This window comes from Balaenoptera ricei, chromosome 21 (genome assembly GCF_028023285.1).
Source record: "Balaenoptera ricei isolate mBalRic1 chromosome 21, mBalRic1.hap2, whole genome shotgun sequence".
NCBI classification, from domain to species: Eukaryota; Metazoa; Chordata; class Mammalia; order Artiodactyla; family Balaenopteridae; genus Balaenoptera; species Balaenoptera ricei.
In genome coordinates this window covers 17,771,364-17,794,278 of record NC_082659.1, presented here as the reverse complement: position 1 = coordinate 17,794,278, position 22,915 = coordinate 17,771,364, and the positions used below count along the sequence as shown (strand labels likewise).

At 37.7% G+C, this 22,915-nt stretch overlaps 1 protein-coding gene across 1 annotated transcript in view; it reads right to left on the bottom strand.

Annotated features, from left to right (window-relative positions):
* Positions 1-22,915, bottom strand: part of MTUS1 (microtubule associated scaffold protein 1) — a 165,944-nt gene that overhangs the window by 46,301 nt on the left and 96,728 nt on the right. The window contains 2 exon segments of the mRNA XM_059909793.1: positions 18,653-18,691; positions 21,003-21,137. Coding sequence (XP_059765776.1) covers positions 18,653-18,691; positions 21,003-21,137 — 174 coding nt within the window.

Here is a 22,915-nt window from a genome sequence, read left to right as displayed (position 1 = left end):
TCTTCTGGACTTTTCCACCATGGACTAGCCAGCTCAGGGGATGTCACCATTGTGCCAGCGAGGCCAGGCCCTGTGGGTCAGTGCTCCACAGCCACAGGTGGTGTCCCTAACCATCGCAGCCATGTGCAATCACATGCTCTTTGTCAAGCAGGGCCCCCAGCAAAGCAGCATGGCTGAAACAAGGCATGTGAAGACAAAAGCCCTGGGGGAGGGGGGAGTCCCCAAAATGCACCAAAGCGGGTCAAAAATGTCCTTATTGCAAATTTAAGACAATAGACTATCTTTAATAGACAGTAGAAACAAAAATTAGAATAGCCAATTAAAACATTCAACATTAGGAATATCCATAACACAAACAATAAATAGAGAATGTCATTCTCAAAACATTAACCAGTTAAGGAAAAGCAATTTGAGTGAGAGATGCCTAAAACTCAGGCCACCAGGGAACAATAGGAAAAAGCCTAGTCTCTCACCCCAAAGGCGGCTCTATTAGTCTTAATTTTCCCCAGAGCTATATAATTGATGCTTTTTATAAAGGACCCTCATGTACTAAAATAATCCAAAGTATCACCTAAGCCAAATACAGAAAAGTGATGTTCAATTTTACATACATTTAAAACCACACCTGTTGTCTTTTTACCTAAGATAACAGTAATATGCTATACTATTAATAAAATACTATTTTTAGCTCTAAAACATGCTTTAGCGCTAATAAAAAGTATCGTAATCTATATTATTTCATGTATATGGTGATTCTCTACTATCCAAAACTCAGTTAACCTGAATATTTCAGTGGTTCTAATTAAATAAGCATTTACTATATATGTTTTATTTGCCTTATTCCTCCATTTTCTCCTCATGAAAAACACTGCTATACTTCCCATCCTGAATCCAACTCCAGGCTATAATGTATGGTTTATTTTCCATGTTTGTGTGAAAATAGATACTACATTAAAACACAATTTAGCACAGTAAGACTAGCTATGTGAAACTTGTGAGATTAAGATACACTAACTTTCTCTTTCAACATCTAACTTTTAAAGACTTATCAAAAATATTATCCATTATGAGTGAAAATTCATTTAACACATAACTGTTCTCTTAAATAGACTGCTATAACTATGAAAGGGCACATTTTAATGTCATAGCAAAGCTGAAGCTGCAAGACTGCCATAGCCACATGAGCTCAGTATCAACATTTTTAGCATAATGCCATTCACAACACCAGTTCTTAGTAAACGTTTATCAATGTGGCAAGAGGCCAGAGAAACTTTCAAGACTGCTTTCAAGGAAGCTAAAAAGAAGAAATGTGGATTCACAGTGAGATAACAAAGGGGTGGTGGAAGGCCACATCTCTCATCTGTTGTTCTTGAATTTGGTCCTTTTGCATTCTACAAATGACTGAATATTTTTAAACTTTTTACCAAAAAATTCTAATATATAGAGTTTTTTATGAAAGCTTTCTAAAATGCTTTCACTGGCTTCTATATTTTGCAATGTGAGAAACACAAGAGAAATTAAGGTTTATTTAGCATCACATTAATGCACGACTAGGATCCCCACCATAAATGCACTGCTAATATTCATCTCTTGTTAACACATTTTAAATATATAAAAACCACATAAGGTTGAGAACATTCTTTCTCAGTATAAGCATTATTTTGTAACTAAAAATTAATTCAAGAGATCCAAATCAAATATTAACCACTATGTCCAAACAACAAAATGACTTGAAAGTGTTTAATTGACACATTTACAAAATAGGTAATCATTACCAAAAAACATTCATATCAGGCTTCCCTGGTGGCGCAGTGGTTGAGAATCTGCCTGCCAATGCAGGGGACACGGGTTCGAGCCCTGGTCTGGGAAGATCCCACATGCCACAGAGCAACTAGGCCCGTGAGCCACAACTACTGAGCCTGCACGTCTGGAGCCTGTGCTCCCAACAAGAGAGGCCGCGATAGTGAGAGGCCCGCGCACCGCGATGAAGAGTGGCCCCCGCTCGCCGCAACTAGAGAAAGCCCTCGCACAGAGACGAAGACCCAACACAGCCAAAAAAAAAAAAATTCATATCATAAAAGAGAAGAAACAATGAGGTCTGTTGCAAGATTCAACTTGTTAACTGATGTACTTCCCTTATTTATAAGCTGCCAGTATTAACTTTTGAGAAATAACCGTTTTGCCTTCTCTGTGGCAGCCTCTATAATAGGCTTCTAATCCCTCTTATACCTGCATGGACTACAGTGATTGGAGAAGTCAAACACTCAATTTCCCAGCTTCCCTTGAAGGTAGAAACAGCCATGTGACTGAGATTTAGCCAATGAGATGTAAGCACCACCCCTTCCCTGGGTCTTGTTTTTCCTGCCTGCAGCAGGCATTGTGAGATCATGAGGGAACAGTCACGAGGAAAAGGCCAAGAAAATAGTACAGGTGTTGATCCTGACATTACTGAGCCTCTGAACGTCAGAGCTGCTGCTTTCTAAGAGAGACAAATAAGCTCCTCCTTAGTTAAACTGTCTGAAACTGCAGCTAAAAGCAGTTCTACTTGACAGTCTGAAAAATGAATACCAAACATAAGCACGTAACTTGATGACTTTCATTCTAATTAAACAAACTTATTTGCATTCTGCCTCGCTCTTACCAAATATCTGGGCAAAATGGTTCTCTTTAGCGCAGCTTCAAGTAAATGAAAATATTTTGTTCTATTAATAATACTTCTCCTGCCTTTCCTCAAAATACATGTACATACACCCCTCTCCTTTGCTAGAGTAATTGCTTTTAATCTCACTAGCCCAGCAAAAAGAATTCTCTCTTAGTGCAGTGAACTGCCTTCACTTGAATCAATGAGAATATTAACCCTGAGGTTCAAAATGGCACTTTTCATAATAATTAATACAAGTATCTCATCTCCAGCTTCATAGAAAACCTGAATTCCAATAAACCTGGAGGCAAGGAATAGTTCTACGTGGAAGATTCTTTTCCCTCCGCTGACTCATAAAATTGAAACGAATAGGTTCCAAAATATGAGGCAGAATTCTGAACTAGACTGAACTGAAAGCTTTGGTAAGTCAGTGAGATCACTTCTGGACTTCTTAGAAGATGTAGCACTCTTCTGATGCTGAGATCTTTATTCATGCCTGACATCCTGCTACGTTACCCAAAACCCTGACAAAGTCACTCTCTTTCCTCGCCCCTATTTACAGAGGAAGTTACATCCTGGACGGGACAACACCCTTTGTCAATATACTACAGTGCACAGTGTCCTGTGCAAGGGCTGGTCAAAGGGCCTGTTCTGTCTAGCTCCATATAACCACCATCCTATTGCTGGCACCTCTCTCTCCACATTCTATGCTCAGACATATTAAAATTCTTTTGTTTCCTTAAAGGAGCCAAACTCTCCCTCACCTCCAGGCTTTCGCATGCTGTTTTCTCTGCCTGGAACGCTTTTTGTTTCTTGGCTACTTCCTCCTATCCCGGGGTCCCAGCTTAAATGGCGCTTCTGGAGGACCTGGATAAAGCCAGCCTCACCTGCTGGGCGCTGCCTGTGTACCTAGTCCGTGCCCTACCACGACTGCCTCATGTTCTCTGCTTGTCTCCCTGGTAAACTGTGGGCTGCGGAGTTCCCTGGTGGTCGTGGGTTAGGATTAGGCACTGTCACTGCTGTGGCCCAGGTTCAATCCCTGGTTGGGGAACTAAGACCCCACCAGCCATGTGGTACGGCCAAAATTTAAAAACTGTGGGCTGTGTGAAGGCAGGAGGCCATGTGTGACTCAGTCCTGGCTACATTTTCAGCATCTAGCACTGCATCTGCCACACAGTACATGTCTAATACATATCTGTTTATGAAACGAATGACTTAATCCTGCAATGTGAAAGACAGTTTGGAAGCAAGGGAAAGACTGGTTGGTGGCCAAGACCAAAAATATAAAATCCTTCAAAAAGTCCCGAAGTATTAGATTGGGTGATATGAAACTGTCAATATTTGACCATTTTCTACCTCTAAGAAGAGCATTTTCAAATTCTTCAATCTAAAAATAAAGCCTGAACTACAGTAGGCAGAGGGTAAAAACAATAGTGATTTCAAAGGATAGAGTCTTAGATTCTTGCAACCAATGAATTGTGGATAAATGAGGAAGAACAATGATTCAAAGGGTACTGAGGTGTGAGGACAGAATAGGGGGCAAACAGTGGTGTTGTGAAGAGAAAGAAATCAGAGGAGTATTCACTGAGTTTGGGAAATAAGAAGAGAATTAGTTTAGATAAGAAGAATTTTCAGTAACACATCCAGGATTTTTAAATCTGTAGCCAGAAAATTCACAGAATTTGAGGTTGAAGAGACCTCGGAAATCATCTCATCTGATTCCTTTATTTTGTAGCCTTGTTTGGTTATGCGATCAAGGTCGATGACTTGGTTACTAGCAGAACCAAGGCTACAACCCCGGGCTCTTGGTATTCAGCCCGACTCCACTGCGCCTGCAGCCACCAACACCACTTCTTTTGTTAAGAACACAAACACAAGCTACTGCTCACAGCCCATGTGGATAAGAAGAAATGCGATGACTTCAATATCTATTTTATTGGAAGATTCCTCAGACCCTCAAGTTATGTAATATGGATAAGCTCACAAAAGATTCTTACTGGGGTAAGTAGAATTATATTCTTCACATAATTTTAAAATGCTTCCCACACACAAAACTCTTTTTTTCCATCACTGCTATTCACTAGATCTAACAAAATTACAGCAAAATTCACAGCTGGAAAAATCTAAAAAAAAACCAAAAATTCTTAACAGCGGTCCCAGGTCTTAGTTCCATCCCTGCCACTGACTGTGTGCCCCTGGGCAAGTTAATTCACTTCTCTGGGCCTCCGACTTCCTGGTGTAAAATCAGGTAAACTGGAGCACCTCTAAGTACACTCTAGCTCTAAAAATTATAACTGCAATCAAATGAATGTTTCAAAATATTTTTATGTAAATTTAGAAAATAAAGTGTACCCCCAATATCACGATTAGTTAGTCAAACTCTGGTAATAAAAGCCTTGTGCCTTTTGCTTAAGTTGCCTTGGAAAGCTATCTGCTTCACAAAAATGGTACAAACAACCTAAAATGTTCACTAATGGAAGACTGGTTAAATACAACGGGATGTTACAAGACTATTGAAAAGAATGTGGTAGATAAGTGTGTTAACCTGAAAATCGAAGATATATTAATGTTTAAAAGTAAGCTATAGAAGAGTATATATGGTAAGCTTCCATTTCTGTAAAATAAAAAGGGATATAGAAAAACCTGCATAGGCTTATATATGACTAGAAAATTACCGGAAGGATAAACAAGCACCCATGAGAGTGGAAGGGTGCTTCCTCTGTGGAAGGGTGCAGGGCCTGGGTAAGAAAGAGGCTCACTTGGAATTGTACAACCTTCTGTACTGTTTGATTCTCTTTTTAACTTGGAGTGTGGATTGATTTTTTTTCTTAAGTTAAAATTAAAAGCCATGACAAAATGCTGGGCAACTCTGCATGAATATTTTAAAGTGCCGTGGGTCAAGAACCACCAGAGGCGTCTCTATTATTCCATTTAAACAAAACTTATATGTCTTGCAAGATTTTTAAAATTCTTGTTAATGGAAAACAAATATATGAATATAAAATCTAACTGAATGTGTTACTGGTTTTGATTAAAACATAGAAATATAATTTTTAAAGTCAAAAAAAGTTAAAAGCCATTTGGAGCTATTTTAGATTACACAAATTATTGCAAATATAGGGCACCCTTTTATTTTTATTTTTCACCTTTTTATTTTTTAAGGTTGAAAAAGTGACAGTGGCATTTAGGCTGGGAGAGACAGAGCCACTGTTTCCCTCCTGACTTACTCCATTTACCTTCAGCTGTCAGCTCAGATCGAGAGGGAAAGGCTGGCAGACTCCCAGTGACAGGTCAAGGGGAGTTATGAAACATGAAGAAGAGTTATCCCACAGAGCAGGGAGATGCCCCTGGGAAAACTAAAAGCAGTCAGCTGGAAAAAATCACCGGGGACAGAGATGGAAAACAAGACCCAGAAGGGCTGGCATTCACAGGAAACAATAAATCATCTCTTTACATACCCAAGATCCTAGCACAGATACCACTAACCAGCCCGAATTCAATATAATAGCACTCCAGTTTTTATAGCATAAAATCAACTTAATTTACCACAGTTGCAATTATATCTAAACAAGAGGTAGCAACAGTAGGCAAATGAATCCTCTAAAAGTGGGCACACAGGTTTGCATGTGCCTAAAATATACCCTACATTTATTTCCATCTCAGGCACAGAAGATAAAAAGCAGATACAAGCATTAAGATCAGAGGCAGTCTTTTGTGACTGCAAACGTTTCCACCGTGAAGCTTGGAAAACTTAATTTGTGGTTCATTTCCTACCTCTCCACAGCCATTACGATGTTTTATTTCAGAAATGTTTAGAACGTGGAAATCTTTTAGCATACCAAACCAGCCTTGCCCAATCTCAGTGAGGAACTACGTAATGAAAACCTACAGAAACCCTCTCATTTCATCTCCTTCTTTAAAGGAAAGAGAACTGTTTGTCTTAATTTACCTGTGTCCTATTTCCAAAATCATGTGAAGTAAAATGTAACTGAACAGGTGTTGATTTTTCCAGATTCGGCTGGTGTCAGAGCAAAGAGCTGGGAGCCCCCAGGCAACAGTTCTGCTTTCAACAAACCGAGCACACAGCAGCTTGCAGACAGTAAAAGTACTGTACACGTGTTGAAGCATAAGAGAAAACCGCTTATTCTTCCAAATTATGCCTCGTTCTCTCATTAGAGCTTTCTTTCGCCAGTTATCTATCCCCTTAGAAAATTTCTGATAAACACCTGCAGGTTAATCAAGATGCCCCCCGCGTAACGGTAAAGAGAGATCTGGGCGAGACAAACCTGCGTGGAAAATGACAGTGCTTCTCCTAAACCCTGAAGGGAGTCGAAGATTTCGCAGCAATCCTTTGGCAGTGAGTCGAACGTGAATGGTGGACAAAGAGAACTTGGGAGACAGCAACATGTCTTCAGAGCAGGTGGGAAGATTTCACAGAAGAACCAGCTCCGTGGATTCTCACATACTGTCTTTTTAAACTCAGCACCCTTCTTCGAGGCCAAGAAATACAGCGAGAGGAAACATGCCTACACGCCAGACGTCACTCCACCGTACACGCACAAAAGAAAAACCCCAGAGCTATCCAAGTGCTTCTGGCTTCCGTTTCTACTCCCAGATGTTGCCAAAACAATGCTCTTCCTCTGAATAAAATCTCCTCCTAGCAGACCCAGCAGTCAGCAGCCTCCGAATGACATCACACCAAACGTGCTTATGGGGTTGTTGTGGTTTTCATCAGAGATGGTGAAGGGGAGGAGAAAGTGGGTGGTCTTAGGCGCTTTATATAACAACCAATAATGTCACAGGTTCTGTAATGACTTGGAGGATCCTTAAGGCGAAATAACTACTTCGAGGAGTGCCTAATATTTATTTAGTAATTAGAAAAAATTAAGACTTCATTAATCTGTGTTCTGATTTTTTAAATTGTAATTATATTCACGCTACTAGTGTGAATATGCCCAGTAGCACTGGGCATTTTTTTCAGATATTTTACATGTAAACCTATATATAAACCTGATACCCTGGACAAAAAAATTTTTAGTGGCTTCAAGCAATAAATGTTCTCAATTACAATTTTAAATAAAATTCTTACTATAACACCTGGAACTAACGTAGTGTTGTAGGTCAATTATACTTCAAAAAAATGTTTTTACTATAATATACTAATGACAGATTGATAAAAGGTTAAAGTTCAACTCTTAACACTCATATTCTGAGGACTTCACTAATAGCCAGCAATAAAGGGTTAATGCAATTTCTCTACCAGATGTAATATAATAGTTCCAGAGGAATAAAAATTAGTATTCTAAGGATTCCACTTATTGCTTGACTAATTGCATTTATAGAAAATCAGGTGACCTCTCAAGATAGTAATGTTTTGAGACTAGGAACATCAGGAAGGTGTGATTTTTGTTTATCAGTAAGAACTGAGATCTGGTAAATGTTTGAGTAGAGTCCTTTGTAAAAGCACATTAAAATATGGTGGCAAAAAAACCAAAAGAGGTTGAAAAGATAAAGGCATGGACATAAGAAAACTGCACCTGCAAAATGATCACTTAAGTAAAGCTAATATTATTAAACCAGGAAGAGTCCAACTCTTTTAATTTTAAAAAGCACAAGAAAACAATGTGTGAAAAATGATCGATGTGTGTTTCCAAGACTCAGTAACAGAAATGAATGTAGTTAACTGTTAACCATAAATAACTATTAAATGCTATGAGAATGTGCAGGAAACAGTTACTCTTCAAGAAATTCTGTAGAGCATTTAGGGTGTGAAGAGGGAAGGAGACAGGCAGGAAAGGAAATTTTGAGTAATTCCTTCTCCCTTTTCACTCACCCCACAGCCTGCCACTTTAGAGGTTGTTGAGAGACCAACCCAGTAACCTGCCAGGGGTTAGCTGTGGGAAAATTACAACCTGTTCCTACACAGACAAGGTGTTTTGTAAATATTGCACCCATGGCCACGCAAGCACAAATAATCAAGGAATTGAAGTCTAGAAAAGCTACATTTAGGTGGTGCCTTTTCACTCTGTCACAATTTGTTATTATTAAACAGCAACCTTTTTTCTGGATTCCGCAAATTAATTTGCCATAAACCACCTCTCCTCCCCGCACGCACCAAGAAAAGAAAAAAAGCTTGTAAAAACTAAGATAAACACAACACTGTAAAACAACTACACCCCCATAAAAAGTTTTAAAAAACTAAGATAAAAATCAGCATTAAAATTATAAATAGAAGACTAAACACTGATATTATTAAAGATAGAACACCACCCCCTGTAGGATGTTTTCTGTTTTGTTAAGTTTTTTTGTTTGTTTAGTTTTGTTAGTTAAGTAACAGTAAACTCTAACGTATTCTGGTTAAAGGGGAAATCCTTTAGCCTAGACTACCCAAAAGAAGAAATTAGCAACATGCCACCAATTCTTCATACTCATTAGAAAGTCTACTTGAACTACCCTAAGCTACACCACACAGAGTAACAGTAATGTCGCTAACGATCTCTGTAAACAGCACAGCAAGGCTCCCTGCTTCTCCCTGTGAGTGACCCTGCGTGGCCCTGTGTGGCTGTGGCCTGCAGTGTCTCCCATCCTCTGGGGAACTCTTCCTTCAAAGGCAAAAAAAGAAAAAAAAAACAAAACAAAAAACAGCACAGCAAGGAACTACAAGAATAAAGACAAGCAGTGCCAGTCAGAAGGAAAAGTCAAAAGTCAGAGGAGTAGTTCTTATTTGTACAGCAAAGTGTACACACACACACGCGCGCGCGCGCACACACACACACACACGGAAAAAGATGTCTGAGATGAAAGACTAAGAACAGCTCAAGCTGGGTTTCCATTCTTTCCCAAACACAGTCTGCCCCCTGGTGGCAGTTGAGCACAAGTGCACCAAAGCAAAAGGGGCCTTAACAGCCAACTCATACAATATACGACATACCAAGCACACTCCTGAACACTTTATATGTATGCACTCTTTTAAATAATCGAATAAGCAATTATTGTATAGTTCCAATTACTTTTATAATATATATACTTCAGGGGCTTGGGGAAGCACAGATTTTAAAACTGGCTCAAAACGTTTCCTTGATTACTTATTTGATCAGCTGTTACCACTTGTGCGCACACTGTAGTTTCTTTAGTTATACTAAATACAGAAGTACCCAAATTTAAGAAAGTGTTCATCTTTGTTATTATACAAAGTCTTAATTTGAATTAAGAGAACATAAGGATCACCAAGGACAGTAAGGAAAAATTTAAGGAACTTTTGGTACCTAAGAGAAAAATGTAATTACAGTTATTAAATATTAGGAATAAGATGCATTTTTATGAAGTACAGCAAAGCCTGTGTTAGGATGTCAAGTGGGAAAATAAAACCATGATTTAAATTTGTATGTGTATTAGGATGTCAACTTTAAACAAAAAGAATAACAAATACTGGAGCAAATATACCAAAATATCAGCAATACTCTGGGAGTTGGGGTAGGCATATATTTAATTCCCTTGCTTTATGTTTCTGTATCTTCCCAATTTTTTTTAAACAGAGATCACAGAGTCAGAAAAATAAAGTTTTTAAAAAGTTTAAGTGACAGAATACCTTTCTTTTTTTTTTTTTTTTTTTTTTTTTTTTTTTTATAAATTTATTTATTTATTTATTTATTTATTTATATTTGGCTGTGTTGGGTCTTCGTTTCTGTGCGAGGGCTTTCTCCAGTTGCGGAGAGCGGGGGCCTCTCTTCATCGCGGTGCGCGGGCCTCTCACTGTCGCGGCCTCTCCCGTTGCGGAGCACAAGCTCCAGACGCGCAAGCTCAGTAGTTGTGGCTCACGGGCTTAGTTGCTCCGCGGCATGTGGGATCCTCCCAGACCAGGGCTCGAACCCGTGTCCCCTGCATTGGCAGGCAGATTCCCAACCACTGCGCCACCAGGGAAGCCCCAGAATACCTTTCTTAAAAGCACATGATATGGACTGAGTTTCTATTAATGATACAAACAAAAACGATGAATAAATAATTGTATAAGGTCTTTGGTAAGGCTTAAAAAACTGAAGAAGGTATGTTATGGATGATATAAGTGTTTGGCAGGTCAATGTGTTATAATATCACAGTAGGTTCAAACAAGAATCACAGATCCCATTGCAGTCTGTGTAGAAATGTGTGCATTTCATTAGTGACTGGACTTTAGAAAACAATGATGTTATGATTCTAGCATATGCTGTGCAGGGTTGCTTAGATGCTAGGAAATACATCCAACTAGGACAGATTTATTTGTTGTTGTTAATGATCTTCAAGAATCTGGAGATTAATATTTAAACCAGGGATTCAAGCATCTCTATCCAACCAATCTTCCCCAGAACTCCAACATGGAGTATCAGTCTTAACGTTTACCTCCTTCCTCTGCCTAACACAACACTAATTGCCACATTTTCTTCATTTTTATGCATCATAATTTTTAAGTTCAAATCTCTATTCCAATGGTAGAAACTTCAACTCAAGAGTCCAATTTTTCCATAATGTCCTCTTCCTTAGTAGGGAAAAGAATGTCTAAGATATATTGTGAATAACTGTCCAAAAATTCACATAAAACAATTAGAAAAAATTTCAACCTCCACCCACCCTTAAGATTATAAGTTTTTCAAGATAAGTGGCACTGCCTTTTATTTCTTTGGTCTCCCAAAATAAGAGCAGTAATGTTTTATCCATGTACAATGTTTGTTTTTAAAAACTAAGAAAAAAAACATGTTCAATGTATAATTTTTAAAAAAATAAAGGTTAAATTAGGGGCTTCCTTGGTGGCACAGTGGTTAAGAATCCGCCTGCCAATGCAGGGGACACGGGTTTGATCCCTGGCCTGGAAGATCCCACATGTCGTGGAGCAACTAAGCCCGTGCGCCACAACTACTGAGCCTGTGCTCTAGAGCCCGCAAGCCACAACTACTGAGCCCGTGTGCCACAACTACTGAAACCCGCGTGCCTAGAGCCTGTGCTCTGCAACAAGAGAAGCCACCACAATGAGAAGCCCGTGCACCACAACGAAGAGTAGCCCCCGCTCGCCGCAACTAGAGAAAGCCCACGCACAGCAACGAAGACCAAACACAGCCAAAAATAAAAACAATTTTAAAAATTATTAAAAAAAAAAGTTAAATTACCTGTACATCATAGTGCTCTGTAACCAGTTTTCTTAAACTTAAAAATTTCACATTTATCTTTCCATGGCATTAAATAATCCTCTATGTTGTTATTTTAATGGCTTCAAAAATGTCATTAAAATGTCGGTGAACATAAACAACTCCTGTTGTTTAAACCATTCATACTGTTTCCAATTTTCCCCCTTCTAAACATTTCTGAAAAGCAATAAATAAGTCAATCAACTATCTTCCTAGAATCAATTCTGATAAATGGAATTCCAGGGTAGAAGGCTTTCATTACATGTCACCGAAGTGTCTCTGTCCAGAAAGGCTGTAGTAATTTATACCCCTTCAGTGGCATGTATGAGGCACCTGGTCCTCACGCATTCACCAATAGTGGGTATTACTCTTAAAAACAGACAAGAACTGACAGCACATTATTTTAACTGACGTTCGTAAACTTTTTTCATGTGTCTTAGTCCCTCATATTTCTTTTTTTGTGTCTAATTTTTTCTTTTCCCACCTTTTAATGAAGTATAGTTGATTTGCAATGTCATGTTAGTTTCAAGTGTACAAAATATGATTTCATATTTTATAAAGTCCATTTAAAATTATTATAAAATATTGGCTATACTCCCTGTGCTGTACATTACATCCTTGTATCTCATCTTATACCTGATAGTTTGTACCTCTTAATCCCCTTTTACGATATTGTCCCGCTTCCCTATCCTCTCCCCACTGGTAACCACTAGTTTGTTATCTGTGAGCCTGTTTCTGTTGTGTTATATTCATTCATTCTATCTTTTAGATTCCACAGTATTTGTCTTTTTTTTATTCAATACAAGCATAACCTCGTTTTATTACACTTCATAGATATTGTATTTTTACAAATTGAAGGTTTGTGGCAACCTTGCATTGAGCAAGACTATTGGCACCATTTTTCCAACAGCATTTGGTCACTTCATGTGTCTATGTCACATTTTGGTAATTCTTGCAATATTTCAAACGTTTTCATTATTATTATATTTGTTATGGTGATTGGTGATCTTTGATGTTACTACTGTAATTGTTTTTGTTTTAAAATAAATTTATTTATTTTATTTATTTATTTTTGGCTGTGTTGGGTCTTCGTTGCTATGCGCGGGCTTTCTCTAGTTGCGGTGAGCGGGGGCTACTATTTGTTGCGGTGCGCGGGCTTCTCATTGTGGTGGCTTCTGTTGCAGAGCACGGGCTCTAGGCGTGTGAGCTCAGTAGTTGTGGCTCATGGGCTTACTTGCTCCGTGGCATGTGGGATCGTCCCGGACCAGGGCTCGAACCCGTGTCCCCTGCATTGGCAGGCGGATTCTCCACCACTGCGCCACCAGGGAAGCCCTGTAATTGTTTTTTGTTTTGTATTTTTAAATTAAGATATGTACCTTTTTTAGACATAATGCTATTATTGCGCAGTTAATAGACTACACTATAGTGGAAACATAACTTTTATATGTACTGGGAAACCAAAAAGTCATGTGACTCGCTTTACTGTGGTGGTCTGGAGCTGAACCCACAGTATCTCTGACGTATGCCTGTATTTGTCTCTATTGTGAAATGATCACCATAACGAGTCTAGTTATAGTTAACACTCATCACCATGCTTAGAATGTTTTTGACAAACGGGAGGTCTAAAATTTTGTTGTCATAATTAGTAACCCTTTCTTTCATTGTGACATTCGTGGAAAGGCCTTTTCTATACAAGTCTATATATACTCTTAGTGGTCTTATCATTCTAATTTTTGTTTAAAACTTCAGTCTGGAATATATTTGCATGTAGTATATGAAGTAGGACTCTAGCTCCTGATAAAAAGATAGTCCTTGTTCCAACAAGATTTACTAAACAATCCATACTTTTCCCTGATTTGAACACTAAATTTAACACATGCCAAAACAGCATTTGCTTTTTAAGTGTGAGAGGAAAGTTATAATCATAAACCAACACAGAAAGATAGCCTCACCCCTACTCTCCCCGGAGAAAGCGCTGGTCACACCAGTATTACCTCTTCAGAGCAGGTGTGCAACTCTCAACCATCTCCCAACACCTGGAAGAGGGGGTACAGAAAGCAACCCTATCCTCCTGTGCTGGATTTAGTGCTGGGGAAGGAAGGAGCAGTGCATTTCCTACTTTCCAGGGCAGACACCACAGCACCTGAGACTGATGATCTTGTGTAAAAAAAATCAAGGGGCATGATAAATACAACTCTGGTGCTCTGGTATTCCTAAGAGCTTTCATGTGTGGTAGAACCATGGCAATAATAGTAATGGTATAGTGTGGCATCTTCCTTATAAACAGTAAGCCAAGTTTTATTTAGAGCCAATGTTGGCTAGACTCTTACAGCACCATAATCTTTAAATAAATTACAACAGCTAGACCCCATGAGGATGGTTCTTGACTTTCACTGGTTTTTCCTGCTTGAAAGATTTAAAATAATTCAGCCTCCTGGAAAAGAGCGCCAGAAGTAAAGCCACTAGAAGCATAAGAACAATGAAAAGGATTATCCTCATCACTGCCCCCAGTAGCAGAAGCAGCTATCATTGGAGAGCTTTTTATATAACAACTCTGTGACGTCAAAATTACTTCTATACTGGGATTTTTTCCCAAAATATTCTCACGTTTCCAAATGAGAAATCTGAGGCTTTGGTGAGGCTTAGCAACTAGCCCAAGGTCAGGACACAAGTGGAATGCGGCAATCCCAAGATTTCAACCAATAGTCAATGCCTGAAAAGTTCATTCTCCTTCTGTTCCTCTTCATTGTCTTACGAGATAATGGAACTGTCTTTGCAATTACTGATTAAAGGTTAAAACTAAAACAATGATACAGAATTTTCAACTATTAAACTAGTCAAATTAAAAAAAATAATAATACCCAACGTCGACCAGAGTATGGTGATGCCAGCACTCTTTTATGTTGTCAGTCATTGTATAAATGGATATGAAGCTTTGGGAAAGCAATTTGGTTGAATGAAGTGGCTATAAATATGCATATGTTTTGATTCGTTTATACTACTTTTAAGAATCTATCACAAAAAAACTTCCCTAAACTTTGAAGGTGATAACTGTAAAGATGTTCATCAGAGAATCATTTGTGAATGTGATACAGAAGCACCCCAAATATTAGAGGAGTAGTTAAATGCTGCTGCATATGCTAAATGCAATAGTCATTAAAGAGTGATTACTTATGTTAAGTGACAACAGGATATAAAGTTATCTGAATTTTATTTAAAATCACAAATTAAAAAAAACTAAAGGGTGATTTCTAAACCTCTACATGCTAAACTTTTTAGAACTTAGCAAATCACTAAAAAGTGATTATTGTACTCTAATGAAAACATATGAAGTTGGTCAACTTTAATCTCCATCAGTTTGTTACTTAAAAAAAAAAAAAACCTATCTGAAAGCCACAAAATTTAATGCTCAGAGGAACATGTTTGTATGTGGAGGCAACGTCTTCTGTACCATCTAAAAGATGACCATTGCAAGCAGAATATAAAGAAAGCCAAGGTGCTTTGCAGTCATGGGCTATCAGAGCGGGGAGAAACCTTAGTGATCAATCATTTCAATTACACAGAAAAGAAAGCTAATATTAAGAGGTTACATGACCCACCCAAAGTCACTGGCTGTTTGGACACCACTTCTTAGCAACCAAGCTGTTCCTCCAAAGGGCAACACACTGTGACTTTTCCTCAGTGGGCTCATCATAATACTAGGTTAGTCTTAAGTAATGATAACTCACCATCAACTAGAAGTTTATGATTTTTGGAAAATACATGTTCATACCACGTAATCTAGATTAAATCACTATGCTGACCCCCTTAAAATACATCTTTTTCCACTGCAATTATTAGAGCATTGATTACTCAGGGTGAATTGAAGGAAGGCATTCTCAAACTCTGTCATATGTCCCATTTCTACTCCATGGTTAGAGGCTTTGCCAAGCAAAACCACAGTGTGATTCATACTGTTCATTTCTTTTCTCAATCAGTTGCTAATTTGCCATTTTGGTAACCTTACCTATCAAGGGTCACTGATATGTTGAGGGTCAGTGATGGGCTTTGGAAACAAGATATCACGTCAGTCCCACAAGGTGCCAAAGGAAAATACCTAATGCTAATAGTTTTTCTGTGCGTAGAAAGAAGATATATATTGGAGATTATTTGTACTATGCCTGTGAAAACAAATATCCTTCACAATATTTCATATAATCATACACTTGAGACATGAATTAAGACTGCCTTTCCAAGTTTCATAAAACAGGCATATTAGACTTATTTAACCAGCCCCTTTACTGTGACCAATATCAATGGCAGCTTCCAAAGCACAGAAATGTCACAGACAAATACTTCCCCCCAAAACTGCAAAACTTGTATTTTGAAAACTACAAAAAAATTGTTGCAAGAAATTAAAGGAGACCTAACTAAAAGGAAGCCATCCTATACTCATGAATCAAAATATTTCATATTGTAAAGATGGCAATACTCCAGAAATTCATCTACAGATTCAATGCAATCTCTATCAAACTCCTAGCTGACTTTTTTATGGAAATTGACAAGTTGACCCTAAAGTTCACATGAAAATTCAAGGGACTCAGAATAGCCAAAACAATCTTGAAAAAGAAGAACAAATTAGAGGACTCACACTTCCTGATTTCAGAACTTATTACACCACAGTAATCAAAACAATGTGGCATTGACACATAGATCCATGAAAAGAGAGTCCAGAAACACAGCCTCACATTTACAGCCAACTGTTTTTAACAAAGGTGACAAGACATTCCAATGGATGAAAGAATAGTGTTTTCAACAAATGGTACTGGGACAGCAGGAAATCTACATGCAGAAGAATTAAGTTGGATCCCCTACTTCACATCAAATGCAAAAATTAACTCAAAAATGGATCAAAGACCCAAGTGTAAGAGCTAAAAGTATAAAACTCTTAGAAGAAAACATAGGCATAAGTCTTTATGACCTTGTATCTAAGCAATGGCTTCTCAGATATAATGCCAAATAGATACACAACATAAGAAAAAAATAGATAAACTGGATCTTATGAAAATTAAAAATATGCCTTAAAAGGTACTATCAAAAAGCGAAAAGACAGCCTACAGAATGGGAGAAAATTATTTGCAAATCATATCTGATAAGGGCCTAATATTCAGAATATATAAAGAACTCCTATAATTCAACAATAATAATACAAATAATTTTAAAATAGGCAAAGGATTTGAATAAATGTTTCCCCAAAGAAGGTATACAAATGGCCAATAAGCTTCTGAAAGGTGCTCAACATCTGATGAGCCATCAGAGAAATGCAAACTGAAAACACAATGAGATACCACTTCATACCCATTAGAATGGCCATAATAAAAAAGGCAGACAAAAGCAAGTGTTGACAAGGATGTGGAGAAACTAGACCCCTCATACATTGCTGGTGGAAATGTAAAATGGTGCAGCCACTTTGGAAGACACTCTGGAAGTTTCTCAGTTAAACACAGAATTATCATATCATCTAGCTTTCAGATAAAGGTTATCTGATTTTCTAACATATAGTCGTTTATAGCATACTAGCTATCCTTTTCTCCTAAATATTAGGATGTGCTGGAAATTTAAAATGAAAGAAAATGAAAATCTCAGTGTGCAAAATAGTTCTTTTGGCTTTTAAAATTAGTTTGGTAAACATATATGTTCAAACTCAGGCTCTCGCGAACCTTTAGAACTTAAATCGCTCTGCATGGCTGGGCCCCCTCTAGCTTTAAGAGCCTATAATAGGTCACACTTCCCTGCCTTATTAAGCTAAGGAAACCAAACATGTCTTGGGAGCCTCAAGGATATTAATTATTCCATATCTAAGGTTACCCACCCCATTTTCTTTAATTACTATCTATATACAGGGGGTCACAAATTTATACTTCCTGCCCAGGCTTCCCTCACTAGATCATAGCCTTTAACCAGGCCTCTCATAGGAACAAGTAACCCTCCTTCCTAAAACTTATTGCAATTGTGATTTTATATTTGTTTGTGCAGTCCTTTGACTTTCCTGTAAGCTTTCTGAGACAAGGTCCTTGCTCGTTTTGGGCAAACCTTTATATCCTTAGCAGCCAACACTGTCACGATGCACGATAATCTGTAGTCAGTGTGTTATAATAATACCCTTCTCCCCTTTCATTTGCTGTTCTAATCCTCAGTGGACTTAGAAGCTGTACAACTGTCCTATAACCGCATATTAAAGAAGAGAATTCAAGTAGTGGATGGGGACCTAATCAGCTATAGAGAAAATATAGAAACTTCTATATTTTAATGAATCTTCTATGGCTTCTCAAGAGACAGAGTTTTTTGATTTCCAGTTGATGTTCAAAGGTTCAGTGAGTGAGGCTGCAGGCTGTCTTAAGAGATGGATGTGACTTTGTTCAATAGAAGTATAAAAAAGAAAAGAAAAGAAAAATGTTAAATGGCTGAACTATTAAAGGTGTTAAAACCCGATCTTGAGATTATTTAGCAATTAAAGACTATCCAATTTTTAAATAGCCTATTTCTTGTAAAAAAAAAAGAAGTATATTCTCTACATCTCCACATTTTAACTATTAAATATGCTCCACATTTGAAAAAACATCATTATTTAAAAAACAAATTATCTGTGATTAATAAAACGTCCTTCTGCATCAGATGGCTTGGCAATTGTGCCCACCAAGTTTTAACCCTATGCTGATCAAGGTCATAAGCAGTTATGTTTATACCACAAACCTGAAATTATATTTATAAGCACACTAGTGAAAAAATCACTGCAAATACACTTGAATACTTGTAATGATAATATAACTTTACAAAAAGATTCTTTTTCTCCATCCATATTTAAGGTGTCACTTACCCGCATTCAAAGCTGTGTATAGACCTTTTCTTGAAGGACCTAAAATAGAAATATTTATGTTTTATAGAAAATATCATACAAAAATAAACCATTTAAAAACTAAGGTTTTTTTTTTTCCCAAAAACAATCCATTAACACCTAAATTTTAGGTTCCAGATGGGAAATTCCACAGAGATTTAATCAACTTTATTGAGTTTATACTTAGAATATCTAAGGATAAAATATGCCAAATAACATCAAAATAGTAGTTTAAGGGTGATATTATTCATTGTCAAAATTAAATATGCTAGGACAAACTACAGTATTTTTTCAGCTCAAGAACTGCTGAAATTCAAATTTTAACAGTACTAAATTTATACATGCATTACACACTTTATGCTATTCCACTGCTGACAGAGCAAAAAGGCCCAGACTACAAAACATAGCTACTAGGGTGTGATTTCTAAAATTGCCAAGTATTAAATCCAGTTCTCTTGCTATTCAGCTATGAAGGAAAACATACTTAAGCTTTTCCTCCAAACTGATACAATATAAAATACAACCAGGGGAATTCTTTCACAATGTATATGTGTATTAAATCAAATATAATTTTAATTGTCAATTATATATCAATAAAGCTGAAAAATAAATTCAACCAGGAGTGGTAACAGGTACAGAGCTACAAAGATAAGTCACTAGAAGACTATGAGCACGTCTTCCTGACGTGACAGAGTCATTTCTAGGGCAAGTCACCTGCAGATTATTTAGTTAGAACAGCTGCCACATTCTGTGGAATTTTACAGAGATGACAATCTCTTAAAATATGTGGCTGTTATAAATGGACAGCATTGATTCCCAGTCGAGTAAAACCTCTGTGATACAAAAGCTTACAAATTCAATGGCAAGACATTTTAGAATACTGGGGTTCTCTGTTCTGCAAACGTATCAGAGAAATCATGCCGTTCTAACTCTCTGAAAGTTATCTTAGTATCAAAGTTTGACATTTCTTTCCAGTTACTGGTGTATGTGTATCATCATCAATAAAAACCATAGATTCATATACTGATGTCATCCCACCAAGGGGTAATTTGATGCATCAGAAATTTGTTTAAAACCCTGGAAGATGAGAACCTGCTGGTACCCAGAAGAATCTTTTTGCCAATATCTATGCCTATTCTCTCTTGAATTCAGTAGAAAAGAAAGTGTTGATAAACATTCACTAGGTAATTAACCTCAAGTTACCACGTGATCCTTTACATACATATGTAACACACACACACACAAATGTTGAGAAGGACACAGAGCAACAGACATACACTGCTTTGAGAGACTAACATATTTCTGGAAAGTTATTTAGTAATACGATAACAATTTCACAAAGATTCACACAGTTTAACCCAGTGGTTCCTCTTTTAGGAATACCCCACGGAAGTAACTAGAACCTGAAGCAATGAACAGTATTCACATTCGAAGATGTTCATCTCAGTATCACGTGCCATAGTGAAAGTCAGAAATTGTCCAGGAACCAGGGAATTGGAAAACAGGAGACTATTTCATAGCCATTTAAAATGAAGACACTCTCATGATATACTATTAAATTAATAAAAAGCAAGACACAAGAGAACGTACATATTATGCCCTGAGTTTTCTTGAAACAAAAACAAAGCTATTATATATGCAGAGGGAAAGAAAAGGAGGAAAGGCAACAGTTATTCATGGTTGATGGGATGAAGGAGGACGCTGTACGTTTCTGCGCTTTTTAAACCCTCTAATATAAATATGCATCACATATTACAGCTCAAGCTTCTCATTCACAATTATTCTTTCAGTTAAGCAATCTTTCAATTCACTAAGCAACAACTGCTAATGTGCTTCAGCTCCACTGTGATAAAGCTGCATGAAAACATTCCATATGAAGTATATACCACATATGTTGTAAACTTGAAAGTTAACCTTCATAGCTGTAGCAATCACGAAGTGAGCGATACAGAGAAGAAGAGATAAAGAACATGGGGGTGGGGCGCAGGGGGACATGGTTGGACCCAAAGTGTGAAGTAAACCATGCATTTCTATCTCATTATTCTAGATCACCACCTTCGCATAATTTAACTCCAGAAGTTTCATTTATTTTCACCTTATACCTTTGCTCTATCTGCTGATTTATATGTATCAAGTTTTAGCTATAGGACCTACAGACTCTCAGAACAAGAATAGCTCCATCCGTGTAAAAATGTATTATGTCTTTATTCACCAGACTTTTTGTAAATAAATATTCAATATACCATGAACCTAAATGCCAAAATTTAACCTCCTATAAGCCAAGGACTTAAAAAGCCTTGCCCTCCTCTTCTCTCCACAGTGAGGTCCATACCTTTTGGAGGAGTTTTTAGTAAGTGCGCATGAGCTCGGGGTACCAAAGGCTTCAAATATAAGGATCCTGAGGAACCATTCTGAAATGCTGGTTTTGGAGGTTTTTCCTCATATTTGATGACAGCGTTATTACCAGCTGGAATAAAACAGAAAAGTACATTTTATTTTACAGATAAACACAGTATGAGTCTTCCACGACCTATCTTTCCTCTTTGAATCAACAAGTGCTCACTAAGCACCTACCATGTGCCAGTCGTTACTGTATGTTGGGAATACAAAGATGGATAATCGGTAGTTCCCGTCCTCAGGGATGCAGGGTGAACGGTAACCATGGTGACCGTACATCCTGGCACAGCCCAAGTTTATGCCTCTTGTCCAGGGCAGCTTCCATCCCAGATAAAAGTTGGGAGATATTTTGGTACCCTTGCGGGTCCTGGAACCAATCCCCTGTGGGTACCAAGGGACGACTATAATGTACAAGCTCCTTGGTAGCTGAAAGATGAGATCTGGTTCTGATCCTTCTCTGCCACTGCAAGAAGCTGAAACTCCAACATCTGCCCTAGAACAAAGGCACCTAAGCCCCAAAGCTAAAATATAAAAGGGAATTCCACCTAAATAATAAAAACCATCTTTTATATTACACGTAAACCTTCCCTCTCTCACTCACACAGGAATCATCTCTGGGGGGAAAAAAAGTTTCCAGGCACTAAAAGAATTGAAGAAAGGACTTTTGGAAGTCCTTTTGGAAGAAAGGACTTTTTGAAGAAAGCACAATTGTGCTTATTAGGCTGTGGTATAATTCTGAGTCCACGACAGTTAACTAGGCAAAGGGGGCTCCCACAGAAGCAGACCTACACTATTTCCTGGGAAAAGGTCAGAGTGAAGGTGAGCAAATACTATATTTTAGGTATAATATGTCAACGGGTCCTGGAAAGGGCATCTGCTATTTTGCTAGTCTCTGATTTTGCTTCTCTTTCCTCACTGGGAATCTAAAGACAATCCTAGCATATCAAAAGACACTTTGAAATAAAGAACACAGCTTTAAAAAAATAGTGATAATTTGTAACTTGTTGATTTTCTACCAGAAGGAAAATCTGAAACCACAGAGAAACATTTAGACAAAGCCTTCAGTAGATGTCTTGCTTACTCTTGTTTCTTCTTTTGCCCAATAATGACTGAAGCCCTCGGCATCAAAAAACTCAGTATCTTTCAGTTGCATAAGACAACTATGTAGACTATATAAACCTATATATGTTTATATAGGTTCTTTGTAAACTGTGAACTTCCTCTTCACATGTATGGCTTCTCATTGGATTAAAAAAAAAAATAACCCAATTCTTCTACTGTATCCTTAAGATTTGTATGGGGCAGGGGAAAGGCAGAGGGAAAAGAAAGAGCAGAGCCTGTGTCTTGTGCTCTGAATTCAAAACGAGAATGCATTTTCACATTATATTTTTGCTAAAGGTGTATCGGGTCCATAACAAGGTCCTATGAAATAGTGTTCCCGGCTCTGGTACAGTTGAGAGGATTCTGTATTGGGAATTTAACCAGCATCACCATCACTTACTGCACTGTTTTCGGCTGAGGGTATCTACATTTTAAAATCTCCTAAGGGTCCAAAACCTTAAACGAAAGGCTTGAAAAGAAAAAAATAGTACCCGCATGTAAAGATAACAACATAGAAAGCTGTTTCAAATTTTATTAAGTGATAACAAAAAAGGAGGGTGAGGAGAGTAGCAGCAGAGATCTAATTAAAGATTAAAAAAATCAGTATTTCCTTATCATTCTAAACTTCTCCTTTTAGTTCTCCATAACTGAGTAATCTTTGAAAAAGTACACTGTCCAGAAGCTTAGCTCCTACGAGGAATTTTAACAGCACTGCTTGGCTCTTCCTAAGAGATTATCATGTTATAC